Below are 24,200 nucleotides of genomic sequence, written 5' to 3'. Positions count from 1 at the left end.
GCTGGCTGTTGTCAGGAAGAGCGTTCAGTGCTTTGCAGGATTTGTTCTGCAATGAAATGAGGGTCTGACCTCGCTCCTGTTGAGGCCAGGGTTGTCCTCCCTCCAACCTCCCGGGGAAGAGCCCGTAGAGAGAGCAGGGAGGGACACGGACGTGGTGACTGTCTCATGAGATTACCAAGATGTTGTCGGTTTTCTTGCTTTGGGCTGAAATCACATTACAAGGCTGCTGGGCAGAGCTGGCAGCCTGGCCTGTACATGTCCTTGGAGGACTGAAGTCTTATGCCCAGGTACCAACCAAAGCCCTTAGACCTTGGCCCAGGGCTTGGCTAATGTTCCTTTCTGTCTCTTAGGGGCACTGAAGTCCTATCTCCGAGAGCTTCCAGAGCCTCTCATGACCTTCGACCTCTATGACGAATGGATTCAAGCTTCCAAGTGAGTCCCCCAGGCACTTCCCTTTGTCCTTGTCCTCTTCGTCTTCCTCACCACCACACAATCAAAAGCACAACACCTGTGGTGTCCCACACACCAGCCACGAGCCATGTGTAGTTGTTTGGCCTATTGAGCGTGGCTAGTTGGCCTGAACATTAAATATGTTTTCAGATTATTGCGGCTAGTTCGCTATTGTCGTGGCTACGGCTGCAGAACTGGTTGGACACCAGCGCACTAGAGTACAGGGGTGGAAATGAGTTCTATACACAGCCCGTGGTGGGAGGCATTTTCCATGCTGGGAGCTGCAGAGCCGCCTGCATGAGTTTGTTGTGCCCCTTTGACCTCTCCTCTGTGTTGTGCCTCCACCACTCCAGCTCCCAGGGGTTCTTCCGGAGACTGCTCAGCTGGCCCCCGGGCCAAAGCTGCAGGGACATTGACTGCTCTACAGGAGCGTGAATTGCAGCATGCTGTGACTGCAAACTGAACAGCACCCAGCATATGTTAATCGAGTCCTGGTTGAACAACGAGACATCCACCTGAACTAGGCTGCTTTTAGCTTTTACCAGCAGGGTCTGAGGAGGTCACTCAGAGCACTACATGCTGGAGCACCACATGAGATCAGAGTACCTCAGGCTGACCCCCAGGCTTCACACTGCTGTCCTGCTATATCCCCATGGGGCATTTCTGCCACCCCCTGGCCTGCCATGCGGACAAGCCCTGAGGTGGCTACCTGGATACTCCCCATGATGGGCGCACAACTCAGGTGGTATCTGTGGAGCAGAGATGGATTAAGGATAAACTGCCCTAGTTCAACAGTGGTATCCCTGTACAATTTCCTTCCCTCGGCTGCTGTCTCTCTCTGCTGCCAGCTCTGCACAGCCTCGGCTGTCTGTCTTGCTGGCTGCCTTGCAGCTGATCTGTTTTGTGTAGCGAGCAGGAAGGTCTTGAAGTGGAGGCAGGCTGCCCTTGTATAGAAATTCCCTGGCTCTAGAGCCAAGTGCTAGGGGAAGGGGGTTCATTCCCCTCTTTGAGGCAGTGCTGGTACCTGAGCCATTGGGAAGGCCTGGCTTCCCCCAGCTCGGACACAGAGCTTTGGCAGTGTGGGGTTGCACCACTACTTCCCTGGAGGATTCCCTTGTACTCAGCTCAGCAAACCTGGTGCCTCTTCCAGAGACAGGGCTGAGCAGTGGTGGGTGGTCAGAGCCTTGAGGTTGATTCTGGGCTGCTCTCTTCTTCCACATCTGAAAAGGGCATCTCTGTATTCACAGCAGATCCAGAACTGCCCCAGACTTGGGTCAGCCCCCCCAGCCTCTGGACTCATGCATTCCCCTTGAGCAGGGCAGGGGCCTGGCGGAGTAGGTAGGCTGGAGGCCTTAGGGCTGGCTCAGACGGCTGCAAAGGCAAGAGCTGCTTGCAAACTCAGGGCCCCACTCCAGATTTCAGACGTGCCCCAGTTGTCAGAGTCTTTGGCTCTGGGGCCTCGTCACTGCTCAACAGCCAGCAGGCCTGTTGGGAGGCGACCTGCCCCACTAATCCCAGATGACGCTTCCTTCCTAGCATCCAGGACCAAGACAAGCGACTACAGGCGCTGTGGAACGCCTGCGAAAAACTGCCCAAGGCCAACTACAACAACATCAGGTGAGTGTGCGGGGGGAGGGGGTGTGGCCCAGCGCTGCCCTGTCCCACCAGCGGATTTACTTCGGGTGTGGTTTTTAAGCCAGACTCATTAGACTGATGCCAAAGGCTGTGTGGTTTAAACCGCCCTTATTCTGGTTTGACTCGAGCCAATTAATAAGCGCATCCCTGCCCCTCCCTGCCCCCAGCGCACGTGCATTCTGGATGCACCGACGTGCATTAGCCCCATGGGTAGCAGCTTGTGCTTGGAGCTCTGGAGGTCACCAGTTCAGTTTCCGGGTGTAGACCAAGTTGGTGGCTGTCACCCACCCACACCACCGTTGGCACTGTGGAAGCTAGTCAGTGAACCTGGGACCATTTGCTAGTGCAGACAAGGCCCTCGTGGGCCGGCAGGGGCTCTCCCCTCCTCAGAGGCTGTCTGTGGGCTCTCTGCATGCCTAGCTGTACCTGGCCAACCCTGCCTGGGCCCAGCTCCCCTGGAAGCTGGGCCTTCACCTCCCCGGCGAGTGCTGCTGCAGGAGGCCAGGAGACAACTGGTGCCCTGGGGCTCTGTGCCGGTCCCCATGCCCAGAGCCTGAGGGGGGAGTGGACCCCTCAGGGAGCAGGGCTCAAGTAGCGTGAGTCGCATGGGCCAGAGCTGGAATGTTCCCGGAGCGGCCCAGGGCTCGCGTCTGCCCTAGCCCGCTACTGAGCATGAAGGTCCCAGCGCACCTGTGGCAGGAGGGTTGTGGGTTCCCCGCTTTGCCCTACCCCCCTCAGCCCGCCTGCCTGTGAGCTGAGCTCAGTGGTGGTGGACAAGCTCCCGCACCACTTCCGGGGGAGGACTACCGGCTGCGGCCTGGCTCCCGCCTCTCCCAGCCTGTGGGGGAATCGGAGCGTCCAGCTCCTGGTAGCCCGGGATTGTAACGCCAGGGCCCCTGCCCTCCTGCGCCTCAGCCCTCTAACAGGGGCAAGCTCTCCTCGCTGAGCGCCCACGGAGCTAGCGGCACCTGGTGGGGTCACCCCGCACCGGTTCCCTGAAGGAGACCAGGGTGCAAGCAGCCCTCCGCAGGTCACAGGGACGCCGGCTGTGGGGATGCCTGCCCGGGCAGGGGCCGGAAGAGCCCTTCTCGCCCACATTGTGAGGGGTTTCTGGGGGGACACCCACTCCCATCAGATTTCGATAGCCTTTGGGCACGTCAGGCCCCTCAAGCATGGCCCCCTTACTGTGCAGTGGTTAACGAGGGGACCCTGAGCCTCCATCCTCTGACTCTGCCGGCCTCCAAGGTGTGCTGCACAGCCCCACTTGCCCAGGCTTTGGGGGAAGGGCATGTCCAGAAATCGCTCTCTCTCGGGCAGGGCGGGGTTAGCAGGGGTGCTCCCTGTAAGCTGAGTGCTCGGGCGGCCGCTCAAGAGAGACTCAGAGATTGGCGGGAAGTGGATTTGCAGTCAGCCCCAGGTAGAACAGGGTTTCCTGCTCAAGTCTGTTTGCTTGCCAAGCAGCCTGGTCATAGCCATGAAAATCCACCAGGGTTGCTAGCTCCGTGTGGTTCTGTCTCCACGCCACGCAGCAGGGGAGCGGGGAAAGTTAGCCGGGGAGGCTGAGATCTGGGACTCTGGATTCTCTCCCCAGCTTTGTCCGGGCTTGTGGAATGGCCTGGGACAAGTCAGCAGGATTGTGAAGCTTGAGAATGGCTTTGGGGCCCCCGAGGAAGGATGCTGGGAGTAGGCAGCGCGAGGTGCTGATCTGGTGGTGGGTCATGGCGCTCACTGACGTGCTGGTCTGGAGGCGCCTGGGGAGCAGCCTTGTGTTCAGGGCGGGGTTTCGCTGTGGCTGTTGGGTGCAGAGGAAGGCAGTTGTGGGGAGTGTGCGCTGCAGCCCACAAGCTGAAGTGATGCACCAGCCTCACCCTCTGCGCCTCGGTTGCCTCTTCCAGGTACCTGGTCAAATTCCTGGCCAAGCTGACAGAGTACCAAGGTGCTAACAAAATGACACCGAGTAACATGGCGATAGTGCTGGGTCCCAACCTGCTCTGGCCTCAAGCAGAAGGGTAAGTGGCATCCGCTGGCGCACACGGGCGTGTAACGGTGCGCGGCCCACGGGGGCACGCCTGCTATGGTCACTGCTAGCGAGCCAGGCCGTCCCAGCACAAGTGGGTCCCCAGCACCTCGGCTGAGCTGGTGGCTGTCACACACACGCTGGGGAAGGCCGGATGGAGCAGCTCCCTTGGCGTGGGGCCCAGCTGGTGAACTCGCAGTTCCTGTTCCCCTTCAGCCTGGCTGGCCACGGAGCTGGGGGTGCTCGGCACTCCTGGCAGTCAGGCCGCTCCGGCGTGGCGTGTTTCGAAAGCCCTTTCTCGAAGCGGAGCTGACTCCAGCACTACGGATGAGCCCATCCCTTGCCCAGGAGAGCATGGCAAGCTAGAGACAAGGGAGGCCTCCCAGCCGGGGGGAGAAGGAAGGAGGTCTGGGCTGGACAGTGTGGCCGGCTGAAGTGGGGAGGAGGGGATGTTCTGGGCCTGAGAGAACAAGGGGCTGCCCCGTGTGCCAAGGGAGGTGAAAGGAGAGAACTGGGAGTAGCAGAATCGCGATTCCGATGACAGTTCTTGGAGCTCCTTTGAGGTGGCAGGTGCCACAGCCGCGAGAACCTGTGCTAATGGGACTGCCAGGGTCTCCCTTTGTCGCAGGACTGAGTTAACTGACCGTTGGCTCCCTGCCCAGTGCTGCTTTATTTACTCCCTGAGGTCAGCCGTGTCTGTCCCGTGGGCGTGACACCAGCGTCCCGGCAGTCATGGCTTCCATGCTTCCTACATGGACGAAAGGGAACTGCTCCCTCTTGTAGTTGTTCCACCGCCCCATGGGGTGATTCTCCCAGCCACCCAGCTGCACTTGCCCTGTGGGTTAGCCAGACGGGTGCTCACAGGTGTGACGATTTCATGGCCCCGAGCCGGTCTATCTGTATTTCCAGTGTAGGCCTGGGCTCAGGGTCCATCCCGTCCCTACACTGTGGCTATGTCCTGTTGTGAGCCAGAGCATGAAGATGAGCTAGGGAATGATGGGCCATGAGTCACTCTGCTGGCGTGAACGGGGGTAGAAACAAACTCTTCGCAGAGCTGGGCCAGCCGAGGGTCCCTCCCAGAAACATCACAGCCGTTGGAAAGCGTGTCAGACGTCGCGCACTCAGTTAGACGCAGGGAGTCCCTGAGGGAGGCGCGTTCTCTCGCCAAGGTGAAGAGAGGCCATTGAGAGGAGAGGCATGGCAGTGGTTAGTGCCTCCCGGGCCTGCCTGCCGGGCCCTTGCACACCCAGCACTGGTCAGCATTACTGCTCTCTGCTGGAAACTGGAAGAGCGGGAGAGGGAGGGATCTGCAGGGTAGAACCGAGGGGCGCCGGCCGAACTGTGTGAGCCCAGGGTGGCTGTAGGGCAGAACCGAGGGGCGCCGGCCGAGGTGTGTGAGCCCAGGGTGGCTGTAGGGTAGAACTGAGGGGCGCCGGCTGAGGTGTGTGAGCCCAGGGTGGCTGTAGGGCAGAACCGAGGTGTGTGAGCCCAGGGTGGCTGTAGGGCAGAACTGAGGGGCACCAGATGAGCCATGTGAGCCCAGGGTGGCTGTGGGGCAGAACCGAGGGGCACCAGATGAGCCATGTGAGCCCAGGGTGGCTGTGGGGCAGAACCGAGGGGCGCGAGCCCAGGGTGGCTGTGGGGCAGAACTGAAGGGCGCCGGCCGAGCGTTCGGAGGATGCAGGTCTGATACCTTGGACCTGCACAGGAATTCCAGTCAGGACAGTGGCGCTCTAGCGGGGCTGTGCTGGAAGAGCAGGGTGACCATGTTGGATCTCGCACCTGTTGGCTTCAGCCCAGGCTATCAACCTTCACATCCGTGAGCCCCCCCATTGCCTGTGCTGAGCTGTCTCCCCTCACCCCCCCCTGCAGAAATATCACGGAGATGATGACGACGGTCTCCCTGCAGATTGTGGGGATAATCGAGCCCCTCATCCAGCACGCGGACTGGTTCTTCCCGGGAGGTAGGCCGTGCCCTCCAGCCCTGCACTGGGGCCCTGCTGGTGCTGGGAGACCATAATGAGCTGGGGAGGGGGAGCGTCCATTGCCCAAACCAGCTTGGAGGCCAGTGACCATCCGCGTCCTGGTGACCAAGCTCTGCCGCCGCAGCCGTTCGTACTGCTGGGCAGAGGAGGTGAAAGCTGGGTGGGCTGGGCCCTGGTGATGACGTTCTTGCCCCAGGGCAGCGCTGGGCCCTTGGCGAGACCAGAGCCCGGTCCGCTCTGCGATTCAGGCTGTGAGGCCGCCGGGCTCTGCCCTCCGACTTGGCAGCTCTGGTGGCTGTGGAGGGGGCTCTCCCTGTGTGGCCCCACAAGCCTCCTGTTCTCCGTGGCTCAAAAGGGCCGAATTACCTCAGAGACGATCCAGTCCACCCCCAGTGAGACACACTCCAGCCATCTCTCCCCTCCATCTCCTTACCTGGGGGCTTACAGGCCCCATCCCGCAGGGAGTCAGGGGCTGGCTCCCCTCGGGGCTCTTCCACTCACCCGCCCCCTCTCTGGTGTCCCCGGCGGTGGGAAGGGCTCTGTGTCCGTCGCCAGCATGGCACCGCGAGGCCTGGGCCACGGCCGTTCCGCTAGGTGCAGCCCAGACCGGAAACGTCCGTGTTAACCCTGCGCTGCCCCGCACCCTCTGCCTGGCCTGTCCCTGCACGACACGCGGCTCTCTCGCTTCCCCAACCAGACATCGAATTCAACGTGACCGGGAACTACGGCAGCCCCATGCACGTCAACCACAACGCCAACTACAGCTCCATGCCTTCCCCCGACATGGACCACTCGGACCGCAAGCAGCACGACCAGGCCCGCCGCCCCCTCAGCGTGGCCACGGACAACATGATGCTGGAGTTTAACAAGAAGGACGGGTAGGGCCTCTTCGCTTCGTTGCTGGGGCTTGGGTTGCGTTTTAAGCCCGTTACAGCCGACTGAGCAGGAAGAGGCTGTGGCTGACATAGTCTTGGCCATGGGACCTGCTTGGGACAGGGGCCCATGGGCCCCGTACGGTCATACCTGGCATCCTCCATGCTGGTGAGCGCAGACAGCTCTCTTGTTCCTTGCGCTCTCCCCTGCTCCGGACCCCTCTGCCCTCGTGGGTCAGCTGACTTTGAGCCCTTTGAGATAGGAGAAGAGTCACTTTCTCTCCCCTGCCCCTCAGCCGGTGGGGAGTCAGGTTGGACACACGAGACGGAGGGCTGAGGAGAGTCTGGAGAGCTGGGCATGGAGGCAGAGCTCCAGAGCCCTTGTCCTGCAAGGGGCTGGCTGGAGGCATGGGAGATGGGGCAGAGGGTGTTCCACCTGAACCAGGTCACGTCTGTTGAGCTAAGGAACCACGGGGCAGTGCTTGCGTCTGAGGTCGTCAGGCACGAGAGAGGCTGGGGCCAAGGCAGGGGTAGAGAGTGGCATTTGCCTTCATGAGTGCTTAGGGGGTGTTGTCCTCGTGGGGCACAAGAGATGCACACCAGGCAAATATTCCCCTGTAGCTCAGTCAAGACCAGGCTCCCCAGCTGGCCCAGCCCGGCCCAGCAGAGCCTTTTCGGGAAGCCCCTCTCCTGTGCATGTCAGTGGCTGCCATGACAGTGTGATTGCCAGTCCCAGAGAAACACGCAGGCCGTGCTCCAAGGGGTACCCAGTGACCCTGAGGCCGGGGCCTGGTGTGAGGAACTGCCTCAGGCTCAGCTTTGGGAAGGAGATGGGCACTGCCCTGGGGGTGTGGGAACAGTGCGTAGTACGGAAGGATCTGTGCCGGCCCCGCAGAGCTCTGGATCAGTCCACGGACCTGCCCTGGGAGCTCTCCAGGGGCTACTGCCTTGTGACTGTTCCACCCTGGGGCTCTTTGCACTTGATCATATCTAAGCACTTCCCAAGAATTCCTTCTTCCCTTCCCCCGAGAGGATGGGCATGCGTCCCCTCCCCGCTTAGAGAAGGGTGTCTGATAGGATGTCACTTGGGCCATCGTCCCCTGAAGGGGTCCTTACCGCCTGCCCCAAACCTCTTGGCCTAGCCGCTAGAAAGCCACCCTCCCGGCTCCAACATAGCCGGTGAGGAACACAGCCCAGCTGTTTGCCCCCAGCCGAGGCCGGTTCTGCTGGCGTGCAGCTGGACACGTGGAAAATCTCGGGGGAACATCTGCAGTTCCCCGCGCACGAGGCGCAGCGCAGCGCAAGCCCAGCAGGGAGGGGAGAACTGGAGCAGAACGAGAACGCTTGGTAAATCAGCTGGGGAGTAGAGCCCAGAACCCCAAAGGCGCAGGACTGAGACAGGAGGAAGTGCACCGGGGCTGTGAGTTAGCAGCAGTCAGACCCTGCTGCCCAGCTGGATGAGGGCATCGTCTGCCTCAGGCTACTGCACTGCTGCGGGCAGTCTGGGGGTCTCAGAATCTCAGCCCTTCAGGCCCCCCACACCCTGTGTGCACCCCCCAGAGATGAACACTCAACTCTGAGACTCGTGACCCTTCCTTCCAATGCCCCCCACCACACGCACACCAACACTGCCCTTCCCAAGAGGTCCCATCCACTGAGCACAATCGTCTTGTGTTTGCACCTTCCTCTTCAGTTTCTTCCAGGGCTTCCTTTTCTGTTGAACAATCTGCTTCTCCTCCTCCTGCCGTAACCTGGCTCCAAAGACCTGCCCTCTGCTCACTGTGACCTTGGCCCTCTGAACTCCTTTCCAAACCGTCGCTGTAACCACTGGTAGTTTTTAGCCTTAGTCTCTTTTACACTAATATTTGTGTGTTTCTGTCCATGCAGCCTTAGGAAAATCCAAAGGTACGGTATCCTCTGGTAGCTACTCATCTGTGTTCTTAACGCCAAGCCAGTGCCATTTCAGCAGGCCAGGAGTTTAAAGTCCTTCCTGCTGAGCAAGCTGCAAAGCTGCTTTTTGCTACACCAAGGGAAGTCACAAGGCCAGTTCTGAGCTGGTTTTTCCCCGGGTGGAGCGGGTCTCAGGAGGCGGAAGCACATGCCACCTTTGGCCCTGTTACTGCAGGGGCGGCAGCCAAAAGAGCAAGATGACTTTTTTTTTTTTTTTTCAAATTTGGTACAAAGCCCAGTAATTCAAGAGCCGCGGTGCCGTGACTACGAGATGCTCCTTAATAAACAATGGCCAACCGTACTTTTTGTAAGCCCCGTCTGAAGCACCGTGCACCAGCGTATCCCACAACGCACGGCATGTGTTAAAGGGGGCGTTGCCCAACATTTCACATGCTGTTTGCCATTTCGAGGGGAGCTGTTCCGTGTTTGGCTTTCAGACGTTCGGTGAAATATCGAAAGTACTCAGGAGAGGTTTTTCACTTTGCCATGCTAGCGTCAGGAACCCCACAGAATTCCTTAAAGAACTGCAGGTTGCCAACCTCTGTGTTAGTGCGACCACCTTGAAAGCTCGCTGCATTTTCGGAAGAGTAAAGGCCTGTCTTCCTCCTGGGGGTGACAGGAAGCTTCCCTAGCTGGGAGGAGCACAACGGTGTCAATGCCCTCCCATTCGTGTTGGCTCCAAGTGGCTCACAAGTTGTGGCTGTGTGGAGCGCCCACGCAGCAGGGCAGCCATGGCCTTTGGCGGTGAAAACTTGTGCGGCGCCCTGCACCAGGGCTGCTCGCACAGCCGCCACACCTTCACACAGGCGGTGCTGGGCCTGCCGCAGCTGCTGAGCAAAAGACACGAGGTCTAAGGCAAGCTGGTCCCTGGGTAGCAGCGTCTCTTCTGGTCTCTGCAGGGTGGGAGGGGGCCCAGGGCAAAAGCCATTCCTTAACTTTGGGCCTCCCCCGTGGAGTCTCCAGTCTGTGCCCCTGACAGCGGAGGGCAGTCTGGAGCCTACCCACAGAGTTCTTCCAGCACCGTTCTGACCCTTTGTGGGCCGGTGCCCTGCTGGTGCAATTCCAATGAGGAACTATGGGATCCCCAGCATAAGAGGAGATTTTAAGGGGCCAGAACTGGATTGCGATTGGAAACGGGCTAGGACAGCCCTCCAGCGAGGGTCCTGTGCCAGACCTGGGTGCCTGTGTTTCATGAGGAGCCGTTGGGCTGCACTAACTCTGTCGGGAAGGGAGGCTGCCAGGAACCGGATGTAACGAAATAGGGTTGTTCCCCCACTCACTGCAGGCTGTGCTTTATTTCTCTGCTCTGAGCCGTAGTGCCGAGGTGGTAAGGGAGTGTCTCTGTGTTCCCCCAGCATGGGCGTCAGGGTGATGGACACATCTTGGGTGGCCCGCAGAGGCACCACTCTAGCTCGAAAAGCCTCCTCTACCCCACCCGCCCTGCAGCCCCCTGCACCGCCTTCCGATCTGTCTGCTACTCCTCAGTCACCAATTCCTGAGCAATCTCTTGATATTTCAGCTACTCCCTCCCCTACTCCAACTAGCTTCAGCTTCCAGCCGGGAGCTGAACGGACCAGGTAAGTCCGGGGGACAGCTGCTGCCACTTTACGTGGGTCTTGGGCCTCTGTAGCACACCTGTCTCCTTCTCACCTGCATGTGCCCTTTGATTTCACGCTTCTGTTTTCTGGTGTGTGTGAATCCAGGCACAAAATAATCCAAGACTGTGAGCACCCAGCAAACAGGAAAATCCTGGAGCAGTCTGGAGTCCCCATTTCCAGCTGGGCTGCAAATCTGGGCCTTTTGCAAAAGCAGAGGCTGGGTGCTGCAGGCAAATCCTCCCTTATCCATACTGCAAATCTGACGGGGGAATGTGTACTCACAATGCCAGAGCCTCACCCATAGGGGTACTGTGCAGAGGTCCTAGAAGAGCCCTTTGGAGCACTCCCATTCCCTGCTGGCCAGGAGAACTGGAGACGGGCTCCAGGCTGTCATGTGGCAGCCATGGTGCTGATCGTGGGGCTGCCTCTCTTCCTGTTTCTCAGTCCATCCCTCCTCTCCTGCTGCTCCCCACAGAGGGGCACTCCTTGGCCAGACTGATCCCACCCCTCGCCCTGCTCCACTGGCCGCAAGGAAAGTGACGGGACGCTCCTTTTGGGGCCTGTTAGGCTACACAGGCAACTCTCTTAATCACATCAGCATCTGGTGCACTCCTAGCCACTAACCCCTCTACCCTTTGCATGCGTGGGTGCAAACAGTCACCCTGTAGTTTTCCAGCTGTGAAATGGAGCATGAGCACATTCGGCAGCCCCCTTTTGGAGCCGCCTTTGCCAACGTGCTGTGCCGTCCTTTCTCCAGCCTGTCCCTTCGAGAACGTTCCCCCGCAGAGAGGGGCCCATTCTCTCCCAGAGCCTGCCTCCAAAGGCCATGGGCTTGTTTTGTGTGGATGGATTCACACGCAGCATCCTGGCCGGCAGCCGGAACACCAGGGAAGCTGTCGGGGGCAGTCACCCATGCGTGCAGGGAATGGGGCTGGCATGACTCCTCCGCGCTCCCAGTCTGTGCTTCTACCATAGCCGTGCTTCCTGCCAAGCTCCTACGGATGTTAGCGTCTAACGTGGTGCGTGTCGGGGGCTTGCCAGTACGTGGCTGGCTCGGTGTATGTGCCAGAGAGGTGCCTGAGGAGCCCTGGCGGTCCGGTAGAGAGCTCGCCAAATACAGGACCCACCATGGCTCAGTGGCTGAAAGCACCAAAAAAATCAGCTGTCCTTGTGCAGATGCCCTCTGCGCTGGGCCCGGGGTTTGCTCACAAACACGTGCACCTGAAGGGCTGGCCCCTGATGTGTTACACTGATGTAGATCTGGAGCAGCCGTGCTCAGGGTGGTGGTCACCCTGGATGTGCACTGTTGTAACAGAGCCTGCAGCCTGCCACAGCTTGCATGGTCCCGCCTCTCCTTATGTTAAACAGCCACGGCCCGCAGGTCCCACCTCCCCCAGTTGCACATGGTGGTCACCTGTCTTGGGTCCCAGTGTCCCTCCCAGTGGTATGTCGCACCTCAGCCGAGTTAGGTTTCTCACGTGTCACTGTCCTTTCCACCTGGCTTTGTGCAGATGCTACAGCATTAGCCTCAGTTCCCAGGACTGTAAGTCTGTCTCCCGTCCCACCCCAAGAGTCAGCCCCTGCCGGTGTCAAGCGGAGGGCACTTCTGTCCCAGCAGGTGGAGATCCCACCGAGTGCTGTCTTTGCATCTCCATCCTGCGCTGCCTCCCTCCTGACACCCTTCCTTTGGACATTGGCATTATGCTGAACGGAGACCCGGGGCGGGGGTGATGCAGACCCAGGGCCCAGCAGCTGACACAGAAGGTGGCAGCATTAGAGCCTCTTCCTTGCTGGCAGAGGGCTCTCCCTCACCTGCCCAGTGCGTGTCCTGGAGTTTGGAAAAGGCTTTTAGGTGTCGACTTTCAAGGCCTCAGCCCTGCAGAGCCCTGGAGATTTGCCTGGCCTTGTGTTTCAGCTCTGGGCCCTGCTGCTCTGCTCTAACTGCCTGGCTTGGGCCACCCTCTGCCACTCCTGCCTTGCCATTTTCTAGATCAGAGGCTCTCAGCCCCAGGCTGTACCCGTGGGCCTTGCAGCGCGGTGACTGCCCTTGGGCTGCCCTTCCCTCCTGTCCGGATGGCCTGCTGAGCTAGGCTCAGGGTCCACTTCTCCTTCAGCCATGAGTGCTCAGACCTTCTCTGGCGCTCAGCTGCCTGGGGCCAGTTCAGGGGTGGCGGTGAGCACAGGCTGCGGTCTGGTCTCCGGTTCCCCGGAGTGAAGCATATTGCTGTGGCTCCGTTGACCTGCGTAAGTGAGCTCAGACCCCTGCCCAGTGCCAGCGTCGCCCCAGGAGGCCGGGCCCCGCTGCTCGGCCTCCCAATTCCGCCCCAGCACGCGCTGCAGCCAGCAGGCCCTGGGCTCTGTGTTTCTCATGGTGGTGGTGGTGGTTGTAGCTGCTCCTCTTTGCTTCGCTGCCAGCCTGGCAGCGCCGGGTGGGTTCTTCCCTGTACCAACACTTCTGCTCTTGTTTTTGTCTGTCTGTCTGTCTGTCTGTCTGGACGTTTTGCAGCACGGCTGATGTGTCATCTAGGTGGTTGGACTCCTGTTACGACTCCCCTTCCCCCGAGGATGACAGGCCCCCCCCTTACCCCAGCTATCAGCACCTCCACCATCTCCATCCCCAGGCTCGGGCCGAGGCCCCCTCGCCACGCTGTCGGTGGCTGGGGCACAGCCAAACTCTGCCTCCCCGCTCCTCCTCCTCCTCTCCCAGCCCTCAGCTGCTTGACATTAACTCGAACCTGAAGCCCTGCGCCCTGCACCTCCCCAAGCAGAGCTCCCTCTCTGAACCGCATGCGCTAGCTACTAATCTCGCCGCTCTCCCCAGCAACCCCCCACTTGTCCTAGCCAAGCCTGACCCGCCCCTGAGCTCAGCCTCTCCCCCCTGGGCCAGCGACAGAGGAGCCGGCCTGACTAGGTAAATACCCAGGTGTCGGGGGGCGGAAGGGCCAGGCGGGCAGCTGCAGGGTTAGAGCTGCAGTGGCCAGACCCAGCAGCCCAGTCTGCCTGACTAGCAGGGGTCGGCGCTGAGCCGCTTGGGAAGGGGGTGGACAGAGTCCTCTGCGGGCACTGCGGCCTCCCTGTCATGCCCCAGAGCCAGCCTTTCCCCACCACGACAGAGCTACGCCACAAGGAGTCGGAGTACAATGAGTGGCCAAGGCCAGAGCACACGGCTGTCAGCCCCGAGCCGCCCCCTGCCCCGGCGGTGCGCTCGTGAGCTGGTGAGGTGGGCCTGCGTGGCTGGCGCCTGGCCTGCATTTGCTCCTGCTGAGCCATAACATCGCTGCCCGGTCCCGGTCTGGACCCCTCTTTTTGTTTCCTGACCTGCGTAGCTGGGGGTGAAGGACTGGACGTGGGAGGGGAGGTTTATCAACACACCCACTAAAACACCCAATCCACAGGCCAAGTTCAGAGAGTCATTGGGTCCAAGGCAGCAGAGCCCCGTCGATCCGCTGCCCCGAGTCATTCCTCCAGCCCTTCCTAGCCGAGGGGAGCTCCCCCGGTGGGGCAGCGTTTGGGGCAGGGAAGGGTTTTTGTCTTGCTGTGCGCCATGCTGTCCTCGCGCTCCGCCTGCTTGCAAAGACGTACGCCCGGCTTGAGTCCAGCGTGTCGCGCGTCTGCAGAAGCCGCTTCTGTCGGGCGGGGGGCTTTGCCCGGGGAAACGGCCGCTCTCGGGGAGGATCGTGCACCGGCGAATGGCCGGGATGTGGCGGGTTCACTGAGTGACCCTGCGCTGTGGGGCAGAGGGAGGCCCATGTGGCGGCTTCAAAACAAAGGGACTTACCCGTTTTCCTCTGTGTTCCTCTTCGTCTGTTTGCAGTACTTTAAAAGCCAAGGAGCTGTCGCCTGACTCTGGGCAGAAAGGCAGCCCCAGCTCTGGCCACGCGGCCCCGTGTGGGAGCTTCCAGCCGGCAGCCAGTCCCACTCAGCAGCTGTCCATGGAGCAGAGCCCTCATGCCCTGCGCAAAGGTATTTGCTGCCTTCCCGGGGCAGGCAACAGCACCGGGTGCGCGGCAGTGCATGGACACTCACGCCATGCTGCAGCGGTTTGGAAGTGTTTCCTGGTGCCAGGGGAGGTGGTGTGACATTTGCCTGGGCCTCCACTGGGCCGCTCACACAAGGACTGGTCCTGTGACCACCCGCTATGTACACGAACCCCACTTGCCTCGTGCTGGGTTCTTTCTGCCAGTTCTACAGCAGAAGCTCTCTGCCGGCGTCTCTCCAGGCAACGCGCCTCCCGTGTGGCTCCGCAGCAATGCCCATGTGCTTTGCTGAGGAAAGGGCACTTTTGTGGATGGCATGGCTCGGTCAGTCAGGGATGGCCCCGCTCTCGCTCCCAGCTGGCAGCGCTGTGCCAGCAGGCGTTTGTTCGCGGTTTGGGTTGATGAGGGCGATTGAAATTCAGGCTGGGCCAGAACCTGAGCTGGTGCCAGTCAATTTAGCTCTGTTTAGTCAACAGGGCTACACCGCTTTAGACCAGCTGAGGATCTGGCCAGCAATGAAATTCAGATTCTTGCTTTGACGAAGGCTGTTGCAGAATTGCAAGCGCCAGAGATCCCCCATCGTCTCCCTCAGCGCAGCAGGGACGGGGGCTCATGGCTGACTGGTGGAGCTGAGGAATTCCTGCCTGGGTCGGCCAAACTTGCTTTGTTTTTGGAAGGATCTGTCTGCAAGCACACGGGTCAGACTCCTTTGTGCGCTCGAATGAGCGGTACGGATGCGCCGCGGGGCGGCTGGAACTTCCCACCCAGAAGCAGAAATTCCGTGGCCAACTCATCAGTTCTTGTCAAATCCCCAACCTGCCCTGTCTGGACAGACCCTGGGTTGGAGAAGCATCCAGATGGAGTGCTTGTGCAAACCCCCTGGTCCTTGGGAGGTCACCTGTTAGACAACAAAAAATTCCCAGGAGCATCTACAAGGGCCAGGTTTTAAAAGGCATTTGGCTGCTTAAAGGTGTAGCTTGGCACCTGGGGAGCGTTCCAGATGGACTCGGGTACTGAGAAGCCTTGCAGTGCAGTGAGGGAACTGATGTGCCTAAATCACTTTTGAAAATGGAAATTGGACTCCTAAGTCACTTAGGCACTCTTGAAAAGTTTGTCATTGTCTTAATGAAATCGCCCTCAGCCCTTTGATCAATGGTGCTTTCAGCTCCTGGAGTTGTGCCCTCCCTGCCTGGCGTGGGTGGCCACAGAGCCAGAGGGGCCTCCTGTAGTGTGAAACCTCCAGCTGGGTGAAGGGAAGCTGCACCCCCAGTCCTGCTATCTGGGTGTGGCTCCTTCCTGCTGTCTTCCACAGCCCCTCTCCGTGGAGCTCAGAACCCAGCTCAGGCGGCTGCACAGAGGCTCCTAGCCAGCTGGAGAGCAGGGGGAGTGTATGGATGCAAAGCTCCTGCCAGAGAGATCCAAGGAGTTCATTCATGGTTAGGAGCAGCCAGTGGCACTTGCTGGATGAAGCGAGTGGTCCCTGCAGGGCACTGGCAGGACCTGCCTGACAAAATCATTGTTCCGGGCAGTGCAGCTGCCAGGCATGGGAGACCGGCTGGAGTTTGTGTCCCTTTGCTCCTGGGTTGGCTTTAACTCAATGTTCTCAAGTCTCCAGTTATTCTGGGGGCTTTGGGAGATCCCTGGTTCCAGGGAGTCGGGCACCTCCACCACAGTCCCTATTATGCACTTACTGGGGCAGTTTAAGGGCAAGCTGCATCTGTCCTTCCCATGTCAGCGAGGCAGGGGCCAGCTTGAAATGATCAAGAACACGCTGAAGCCACAGGTCTCAGCAGAAGTGAAGGACAAAGCTCGACACTTGGAGCCCTGGTGCAGATGGCGGGGGGACAGCCTGTTCCTGAGAACACCAGCGGGAGGATGTGTAAGGACGCATTTTGCGTGAGCAGCTGCAGCCTTTAGCAGATACGGCTCTTTGTAACGGGGATCCAGCCTAGGCCTTGCTTAGCTTTCTCTGGTGTAACCGGGGGCGGGGCGCACGCAGTCTGGTCCATGGAGCTGATGAGGGATCTGCTACTGCTGCGAGCTAGTGGCCAGCTCCAGTAGCTTGGCTCAGAGCTGCAGGAGGAGTACAGTGTGTGCCTGGCGAATAAGTGCAGCTCCTGGCTGTGTGGCAGCACGAGAGGCCAGCTTCTCCCCGCCGGCGTAAGCCGTGCTAAGCACCTCCTGGCCTGGGCTTTGCTTAATCGCCTCTTTCTCTTTGTCTTCCACAGTTTCAAAGAAGCTGGCTCCAATCGCTCCCAAAGTGCCCTATGGCCAGACAGGCGGTATGGCCAACCAGTCCACAGGACAGCCGTCCCCCGTCAGCCTGTCTCCCACCCCTCCGAGCACCCCTTCTCCCTATGGACTGAATTACCCACCCAGCTACTCGCTGGCCTCGGGCCAGCTCTCCCCAGCAGCTGCTCCTTCTCTGTCTTCTCCTCCTTCCCTGACCAGCCCTTTAACCAAGTCTCGACCCGCTCCTAAGCCAAGGCAGAGGCCCACGCTGCCACCACCGCAGCCTCCCACACCAACCCTGGCCGGCACTGGCTCACAGTCCGTGGACCACACCCTGCTAGACGACATGTCCCCCGGGGAGAGCATGTCCACAGGTAACCGAGACATTCGCTCCGCGAGCTCTGCTGAGGTCCCCCGCAGGTTAGCTGAGAGGGTAAACTCAGGGATGCTGGAACTCACTGTGCTGCAGGCAGTAGGAAGAGTCAGTGTGAGATCCGAAGCCGGTGGGCCCATGGCCACATGCTGCTGCTGGCGTGTAGGTCCAGCACCAAGTTGCAGGCTCTGTAAGATGCTCTTTATAGGAAGGAGGGGTGGGGCCATGTTTTCACTCCTATCTCGGCGTCCCCCTGGGAAGCGGGGTGATGCCTTGGCAGGGTGATTGCTTACAATAGCCCCAGCACAGACAGCTGAAATGGCAAGACACCTGTGTGCGAAAACACAGCTCTCTTCTGCCCCGTGCTGCAGTGGCCACCGCCCCAGCAAGTGGAGGTTCCCTGGGGAACCCGTGGTGCCACCTGGAAGCCTGGGAGTGCAGCAGGTGGGACCCCTGGTGCGAGCTGGCTTGCAAAGCAGGCTCAGGCGTCCTGGTCACTCCAGCTTAGACTTCAAAGTCACACGGGCTTCTGTTGTAACCCATCTGGCGGGATCGTCTCCTTACTGCAGGCCGTGGTAAGTCTTAGTTTGCTCCCGCAGTGGTTTAGAGCTGCCCTCCCACCCACATCAAGCAGAAGTTTTGCAGCGTCCCCTGAGACCTCCAGGTAGGTGGGGGCGTTGACCTAGAAGTATAGCGTGTAGTGGAAGGTAAACTGGCCCAGTGACCTTAGGATGCTGACAGCATCAAGGCCTATCTGGTGTCCCTTTGCCTGCTCCAGGGACAGGTCGTGGTTTTGGGGTGAATCTCATGGCTTATGATGACGAGAAGCATGCTTTGTGCAGTTGGGAACCTGGGAGTCCTGGCTTTCCATTGACGTATAGGGCATCGCTCTGCCCAGGATAGTTCATGAGAGATCAGATGTTATTTCAGTTGTACTCTTGCATGTCTGATGACTCCTGTACTTGTCGAATAGCACTGGTGGCCCAGCTAGGCCAGGCCTGAAACGCTTGCTCCACGGGCAATGGTACAGCTGCCCCCTCATGCGCCAGGGTTTTAGAACAGGCGATGGTAATGGGGAGTGGCTGGTTGAGTCCTGGCCATGCAGGCGTGGGCAGTTGGACTCTCTAGACCAGTGTTTCCCAATTGTATTTGGCTACGGAACCCTTTTAAATTCAGAAGAACTTTGCAGAACCCCAAATAACAGTCCTATGTAGCTTAACCCCTCCTGGACCCAACCCCCTATCCCCAGGCTTAACCCACCTCAGCCCCCAACCAGCCCCCAGGACTAACCCGCCTGAACAAACTCTACTTGAGTTAGCGCCTCCCATTACCTCCTCCACCTTAGCGGATGAACCTACCTTAGCCACCGCTGCTCCTCCAACTTTAGTCCTGGGGGCCTGATTTCATTGGCCGCCCTATGGCAACTCGAGAGGCCAGTTGCAGCCAATGAAAGGCAAGGACGATGCAGGAGCTGCAGGGCCCATCTGGCTCCCCTTGCCCCGCCCCGCCCCCATTGCACGTGTGCTGGCTACTTTGCGGTTGAGGGGCTCTCTGCAGCTCCCTGCCCTGCCGCCGCTGAAATAATGGAACCACACTCAGATGGTTTAAGGGCCGGATCCCTCCTGCCAGCCATTAAGCCAATTAGCTTTAGTCCTGCTGTTCCAGCGGCGGCAGGGCAGGGAGCCCCAGAGGAGTCAGCAGAGTCCGGAACCACAACTGACTCCTTAGAGCTGCCTGCAGCTCGGGAGCTGCAGGTTGTAACCGGTGTTTCCACTTCGCAGAGCCCCGGCTGGGAACCACTGCTCCAGCCTGTAATGGACTCGTCCTGTCAGTTGCACTGACAGCTCTGAACCACCTCTCTATTGTGCTCCTATCTCCTTGTTGCTGCTTATCTGTGTTTCCTTTTCCCCACCCCTCCTGTTGTGTCCTTGCAGCTGTGTGAGGCGCGTGGTGCAATATTGGATAGGTGTGAGGGGGATTCTCAGGGTAAGCTGGAGTTCCCGTGCTAGCCCCTGCTCTCCGGCACTTGCCAAGCTACCTCCCTCCCCAGTGCCCAACTGCCATCCAGTGGCTGGCTGCGGCGTCAGGTCCCCACTAAGTCCATCTCGCGCTCTGGCCTGTGCATGGGGCTCGCTGGCCTGGAATTGCATGGCTTCCTGGGACGGTGACCCTCTCACGAGTTCGCCGATAATCCCCTTATTAGTCGTCTCGTTCGTGTGGCTTCTCGGACCCATGGGCCTTTGTTACGCCCACCCCCCGCACCGTCCCATTTGTGCATTGAAAGCGAGAAATGCAAAGTCCTGTGGCCAGCCCCCGACTTTCCCCTCCCTGTGCGAGCGGCTCCCTCTGCCGTGTCCTGTGCTGTTTATCGGAAGGGATGTCATGATACTGCGGCTCCCCCTGGCCTGGCTGGCAGGGATACTGTCAGGGCGTTTTCCAGGGAAGGGGGCAAGCAGCAGCTCTAGGCAGTGCTCGGTTATGCAGGCCAGGAGCGCGCAAGAAACGAACAGCATCCTGCAACGGCCCTGCACCTGCCAGAGCCTCGTGTTGGGGCACCCAGTGAGGCTGGCGTGTTAGTCCCCTGGGGTGGGGCTGGCAGCTGGGTTAGCAAGTCCCTGCTGTGCGCACCTGTTGACCAGCTAGTGCAGCATGGGCGGAGGGGGGTCGGGGCTCCGTCGAGCGTGGAATTGTTGTTCCTGTCTCCAGACGAGTTCATATGATTGCTGTTTAGTTCTGCTAACTACCTGCCTTGTAACCAGTCATCCAGGCCTCCCACAAGCACTCCTTTGGGTTCAGACATCAGTGGTTTGCCCCAGGGACCAGCCCCAGCGTTGCTAGAGCAGCTAGACTACCATTTGCCAGGCTGCCGGCTAACTTAAAGGGCAACAAGCACAAACTCTTCAGTCTAGACAGGCCGAAACCACCGCTTGGCGCTGCAGCTGTGACGGCACAGCCTGGTTTGCTGAGAGCTAGGCCCCTTCCTCTCAACGCCGCTTAATGCCTGAAACCCGCCCTCTGCTCCACCTCTTCCCTTGTGGCTGCGTGCCCCCTCCCACTGAGCTGGGCTCCCCCTGCCCTGAGGCTGGCATGGGAGCTGTTGCCTGCCTGCCAGCCTGAGAGAGGCAGGTGGGGGCAGCCCTGGGCAGGCAGGGGCTGGGGTGGGTTGAGCACCCAGCCACCTGTCGTCCCCCCCCCACCCCGCCCCGCTGTAACCAGACACCCGCCACAGCCAGCTCTCCTTTCCTGTTAGACTTTCCGGTTGAAAACCAGACACTTGGCAACCTGGAGCAGCTAAACCATAGATCTCCTGGCACCAGGGGCAGCAGCCGTACCCCAGTCCCACAGTTCTAACCACACCCGCACTGCAGGCGCCCCCAGGAGCAGTTAGGCCCACGCTGGCGGGAGCGTGGCTGCGCTGACGTTCTGGGTGCACTAGGCAAGTTGCATGCCAGTTGGGAACGATGCACCAGCCGTGGTGGGAAAGGAATATAAAAATTCCTGGTGGTGCAAACGCCGAGGAGGCAGGAACAGAATTTGGCCCCTGAGGTAAAACGAGCATAAATTGAGGTATAGAGTCGGGGGTGGGGCGCTGCAGTATGTGCAGGGCGGGTGTTACCCCACCGCCCCAGTTCAGAGCATCCCTCTGGGCCCTGCGTCCCCCCAGCAGACTGCCCGGGTGTGAGAGCCCAGGCTGTGCCTGTGCCGTCAGCCAGTCTCGTCGCCCGGCAGCAGAGCTCGGTGCCCAGGCCCACGCCGCAAATCTCGGCTGGGGTCCTCGGCTCTCCACGTTTTGCAGCCCGCAGCGTGGCGCTCCTGCTAGCCAGCTCCGCCTGTGCTTTGTGGGGGTTTTAACTAATTCCGTGAGTTGAGTTGCCCCTCCTTGGGCTGCAGGCTGAGGGGCGGAGATCAGAAACCCGGTGCCCAATTCTCCCGCCTCCCTTCCCCAGGCCCGGGTTCCTCTGGCCTCGTGTCACCAAGAGCGCTCCCACACAGTGCCCAGAGGCCCCGAGCGTCCCTCCCACGGAGACGGAAGGGACACCTGCTGGACTCATCTTCAGCCCAGAGCTGTGGCCTGGCTCCCAGGCAGGGGGCCTGTCCCAGGTCCTGTGCACGCCGGCTGGCCGGCCAACCAACTTCCTTTCTTGGTGTGAGGTGAGGCTCCGCAGCACAGAGCCGGGGGGTGGAGTTGTGGGGCAGGGAGAGGAGTTGGACAAGGGCTGATGCTACTACCCTGGCATTTCCCGTCAGCTCCACCTTCCTCCGGCCACAAACTTGCCCCAGCCCCGTGCTGAAGGTAGGAGCGGCCGAGGTGCCCCAGAGTCAGGAGAGGGAGTGCAGACAATGGCGGGTACCTCCCAGGGCTGTATTATGACATCCCGGTTCTGTGACACTAACTGCGAACTAGCCTGAGAAACGGTTTTTGCTGCTAAGAAAAAGCAACGCCTCCCAAGCTGCTTTTTGCCGCTCGCCTCCGTCCGCCTCAGCACAGATCCCGCCTGGAGCCCTTGTAACTCTGCCTTTCTGTGCCCGCTTGCAGATCTCGTCCACTTCGATGTCCCATCTATACACGTTGAGGGTGATGCTGCACCCCACGGCGACCCCCCGCAGCACCCCCAGAGACATTCAGTGGCAGTGAACGTGGATTCGGAAGAGGAAGAATCGGAAAGCACTGCCCTATGACAGAGCCTCCCCTTCCCACAGTGACTCGCTTGTACATACATGTGATTCCCATGACGCTGCTGGCCCGAGACCTGGCTGTTGGGCAGGGCTCTGCTGGCTGGCTCCCGCCGTGAGCAGGCTGGACGGATGTGTGTGACTAGCAGGCAACGGGGACAGCCTGTCACAGTGGCAAAACGCATTTCTGGGGCGCTCTGGGGTATTTATTTTCATTGGTTCATTTCGCCTTATCCAAACTTTGCCTTTTGACATGGTGCCTGAATAGCCCCTTTCAAGCTTTTGGCCCTGGTCCAATACCACCCCCTCCCCTCCCAGCACACGTGCCCTGTCGCGCCTCGTCCTGGGGGCGGGGTGGTCATTACAGCCGTGGTGCTGGTGGGTTTGGCTCGCTGACTTCCACCAGGGCAGCCAGAGGTGAGCGGCAGCGGGCATGGCCCCTGGGCCGGTAGCCGGTGAAGGCCTGGCCCAGTGGGTTGTTGATTTTCTGGCTGCGTTGTTGGAGCCCATTCTGGTTCTGTCCCCTGCAGGCAGGCTGCCCTGGGGCGGGGTCCTCACAAGCCTGGTGTTCTCCCAAGTGGCTGCCAAATGACCTGCAGTGCGGTCTCCCAGGGACATTTGTCCCGGTGGGACCTGTGCAGTGTCTCATTGTTCCCACACAGCTCACCCTCAGGTGCTTTTCCCTCCCTGGTTTCTTGGTTGGCTTGACTCCTTGTTGGCCAGGAATCAACACCCCCTCTGAGCTGCAGTGGGGCGAGTTGGCAAGGTCCCTCTTGGGACCGGCCTGGAGACACCCAAGATGGGCGAGGAAGCTGGGGGCCCCAGCACCAGGAGCGGTGCCTCTTTGTGCTGGAAAGCCACGTGAGGCGTTAAGTAGCAATAAAGGGTTCCATGCGTCTCCTCCACTCTGCTTTGCTAGGTGACACGTGGCCCCATGCAGCTCTGCTCCCAGCCTCTCTTCCTCTGCTCCACCCCACTGCCACAAGTCACCCATTCATGTGTCTGCAGGGAGAGGGGAGGGCCAAACTGACAACAGGAGCGTGTTCCCAGGGACCTTCGTTCACTGTTTTGTCTGGGTGATGTGGAGCTGAGGTTTCGGTGGTGCATGCAACGGCGAATTTAACCTTTTATCTTTTTGAGAGAGACGTGCATATATATATATATAATATATATATATCTGTCTGCAGAGAGAGAGAGAGAGGGATATTATATATTTGTATATATCAAATAGATCTCTATATATTTGTTTTATCTGAGCCATTCCATCTGAACTGGTGTACAAATGTACAATGTAAACAGAAGTGCTTTAGCATCCCCCCTGCCCGCCCCAATGCTGGATCCAGTATCAACGTAGAAAGAAATATTCTCTCGCCGCCATAGTTGCAAGGCAGGATGTGTTACAGCTTTTTGCACTGGGCACAAGTGCAGCTCATCACCCAAACTGTAAAGGGGGGGGCAGGGGCGTAAGGCAAAATCACCCGAAATAAATGTGTAAATTGCTGTCAAAACGGAGGTGCTTCTCCTCAAATGCAGTCAGGCTCTTGTATCTGCAGTGGTTTCTCGCGGCAGGCTGGTGGCTCACGCTCTACTCTTGAAATGTCTCTGCCCCGAGCAGCTTCTTGTAAGAAGCCACCTGCCGAGCGCCCCCTGCCGCCACCCTCGCCCCGACTCTCCCACAACAGTGTTCTCAGGAAAGCAGAATCCGCTGCGGACGTCTGCTGGACCCTCCAGGTAGCCATTGCACCCTTGCAATCTGCTTTGCTGCCACGCCGCTGGGGGCTGGAGCATGTGAAGGGGTGTGAGGGTTCTGGGCCGGGGGCCATGGATGAGGGGTGTGGGTACCCCAGCCTGGGACTGTGGCAGCAGCAGCAGGGGGCTAACCCTTCACCCCACTCCACTCACCACATGGGCAGTGGGGTCACCCCCGGCTTTTCTGCTGGGGCAGGCAGTGTAGCAGAGCCGGGCGGGCTGCCGCTCCCACTGGCTGCATGGGAAGGAGAGCAGCACAGGCAACCCCCTGCTGCCGCTGGCACCGCCACGCACAGCCCCAGGCCCATATCGCTGGCCTTTTGCTGGAGGAGGGGATAAAGGGGCAGGGCTTGGGGAGGTTGCCTTGGGCCCCACCCCCGCCTTGGGATGGCACTGGCAATGGGGCAACAACAGCCCTGCCCTGCTCCATGGGGGGTTGCAAAGATCTTCCATGCATGTTCCTGAAGTGCTCAGACCTGGCAGGGCTCAGCTGCCCACGACCAGCCTGAGATGCAGGGTCTGGTCTGGCTTCAGAGCAGGGTTTGGCTGGAGCAGGCCCAGGTGCTGGAGGAGAAGGACAAGAACTATTGATAAGTGGCTGTGACAACCTGCTCCCTTGCTCTCTGGGGCTCCCCACTGCCCTGTCCGGCGGGGCCAGAGCCTCTGGTTCCCCAGCCAAGGCACAGAG

General features: G+C 59.8%; 1 protein-coding gene across 6 annotated transcripts in view; it reads left to right on the top strand.

Moving 5' to 3' along the window:
- Positions 1-23,271, top strand: part of ARHGAP44 (Rho GTPase activating protein 44) — an 88,293-nt gene extending 65,022 nt beyond the window's left edge. The window contains exons 12-22 of one of the 6 annotated variants that reach the window (XM_075014744.1): positions 351-432; positions 1,987-2,067; positions 3,981-4,094; positions 5,975-6,066; positions 6,785-6,965; positions 10,265-10,486; positions 13,014-13,418; positions 14,322-14,470; positions 16,713-17,090; positions 19,024-19,075; positions 21,627-21,764. In XM_075014744.1, the coding sequence (XP_074870845.1) occupies positions 351-432; positions 1,987-2,067; positions 3,981-4,094; positions 5,975-6,066; positions 6,785-6,965; positions 10,265-10,486; positions 13,014-13,418; positions 14,322-14,470; positions 16,713-17,090; positions 19,024-19,031 (1,712 nt within the window). In that variant the 3' untranslated portion in view covers positions 19,032-19,075; positions 21,627-21,764. Of the gene's footprint in view, positions 1-350; positions 433-1,986; positions 2,068-3,980; positions 4,095-5,974; positions 6,067-6,784; positions 6,966-10,264; positions 10,487-13,013; positions 13,419-14,321; positions 14,471-16,712; positions 17,091-19,023; positions 19,076-21,626 lie in introns of those variants that run through there. The other 5 variants (XM_075014743.1, XM_075014746.1, XM_075014747.1 and 2 more) reach the window with 5 other exon arrangements.
- The last annotated feature ends 929 nt before the right edge of the window (positions 23,272-24,200 follow it).

Source organism: Carettochelys insculpta, chromosome 20, assembly GCF_033958435.1.
Source record: "Carettochelys insculpta isolate YL-2023 chromosome 20, ASM3395843v1, whole genome shotgun sequence".
Classification (NCBI taxonomy): Eukaryota; Metazoa; Chordata; order Testudines; family Carettochelyidae; genus Carettochelys; species Carettochelys insculpta.
This window is presented reverse-complemented; position numbering and strand designations above follow the sequence as displayed.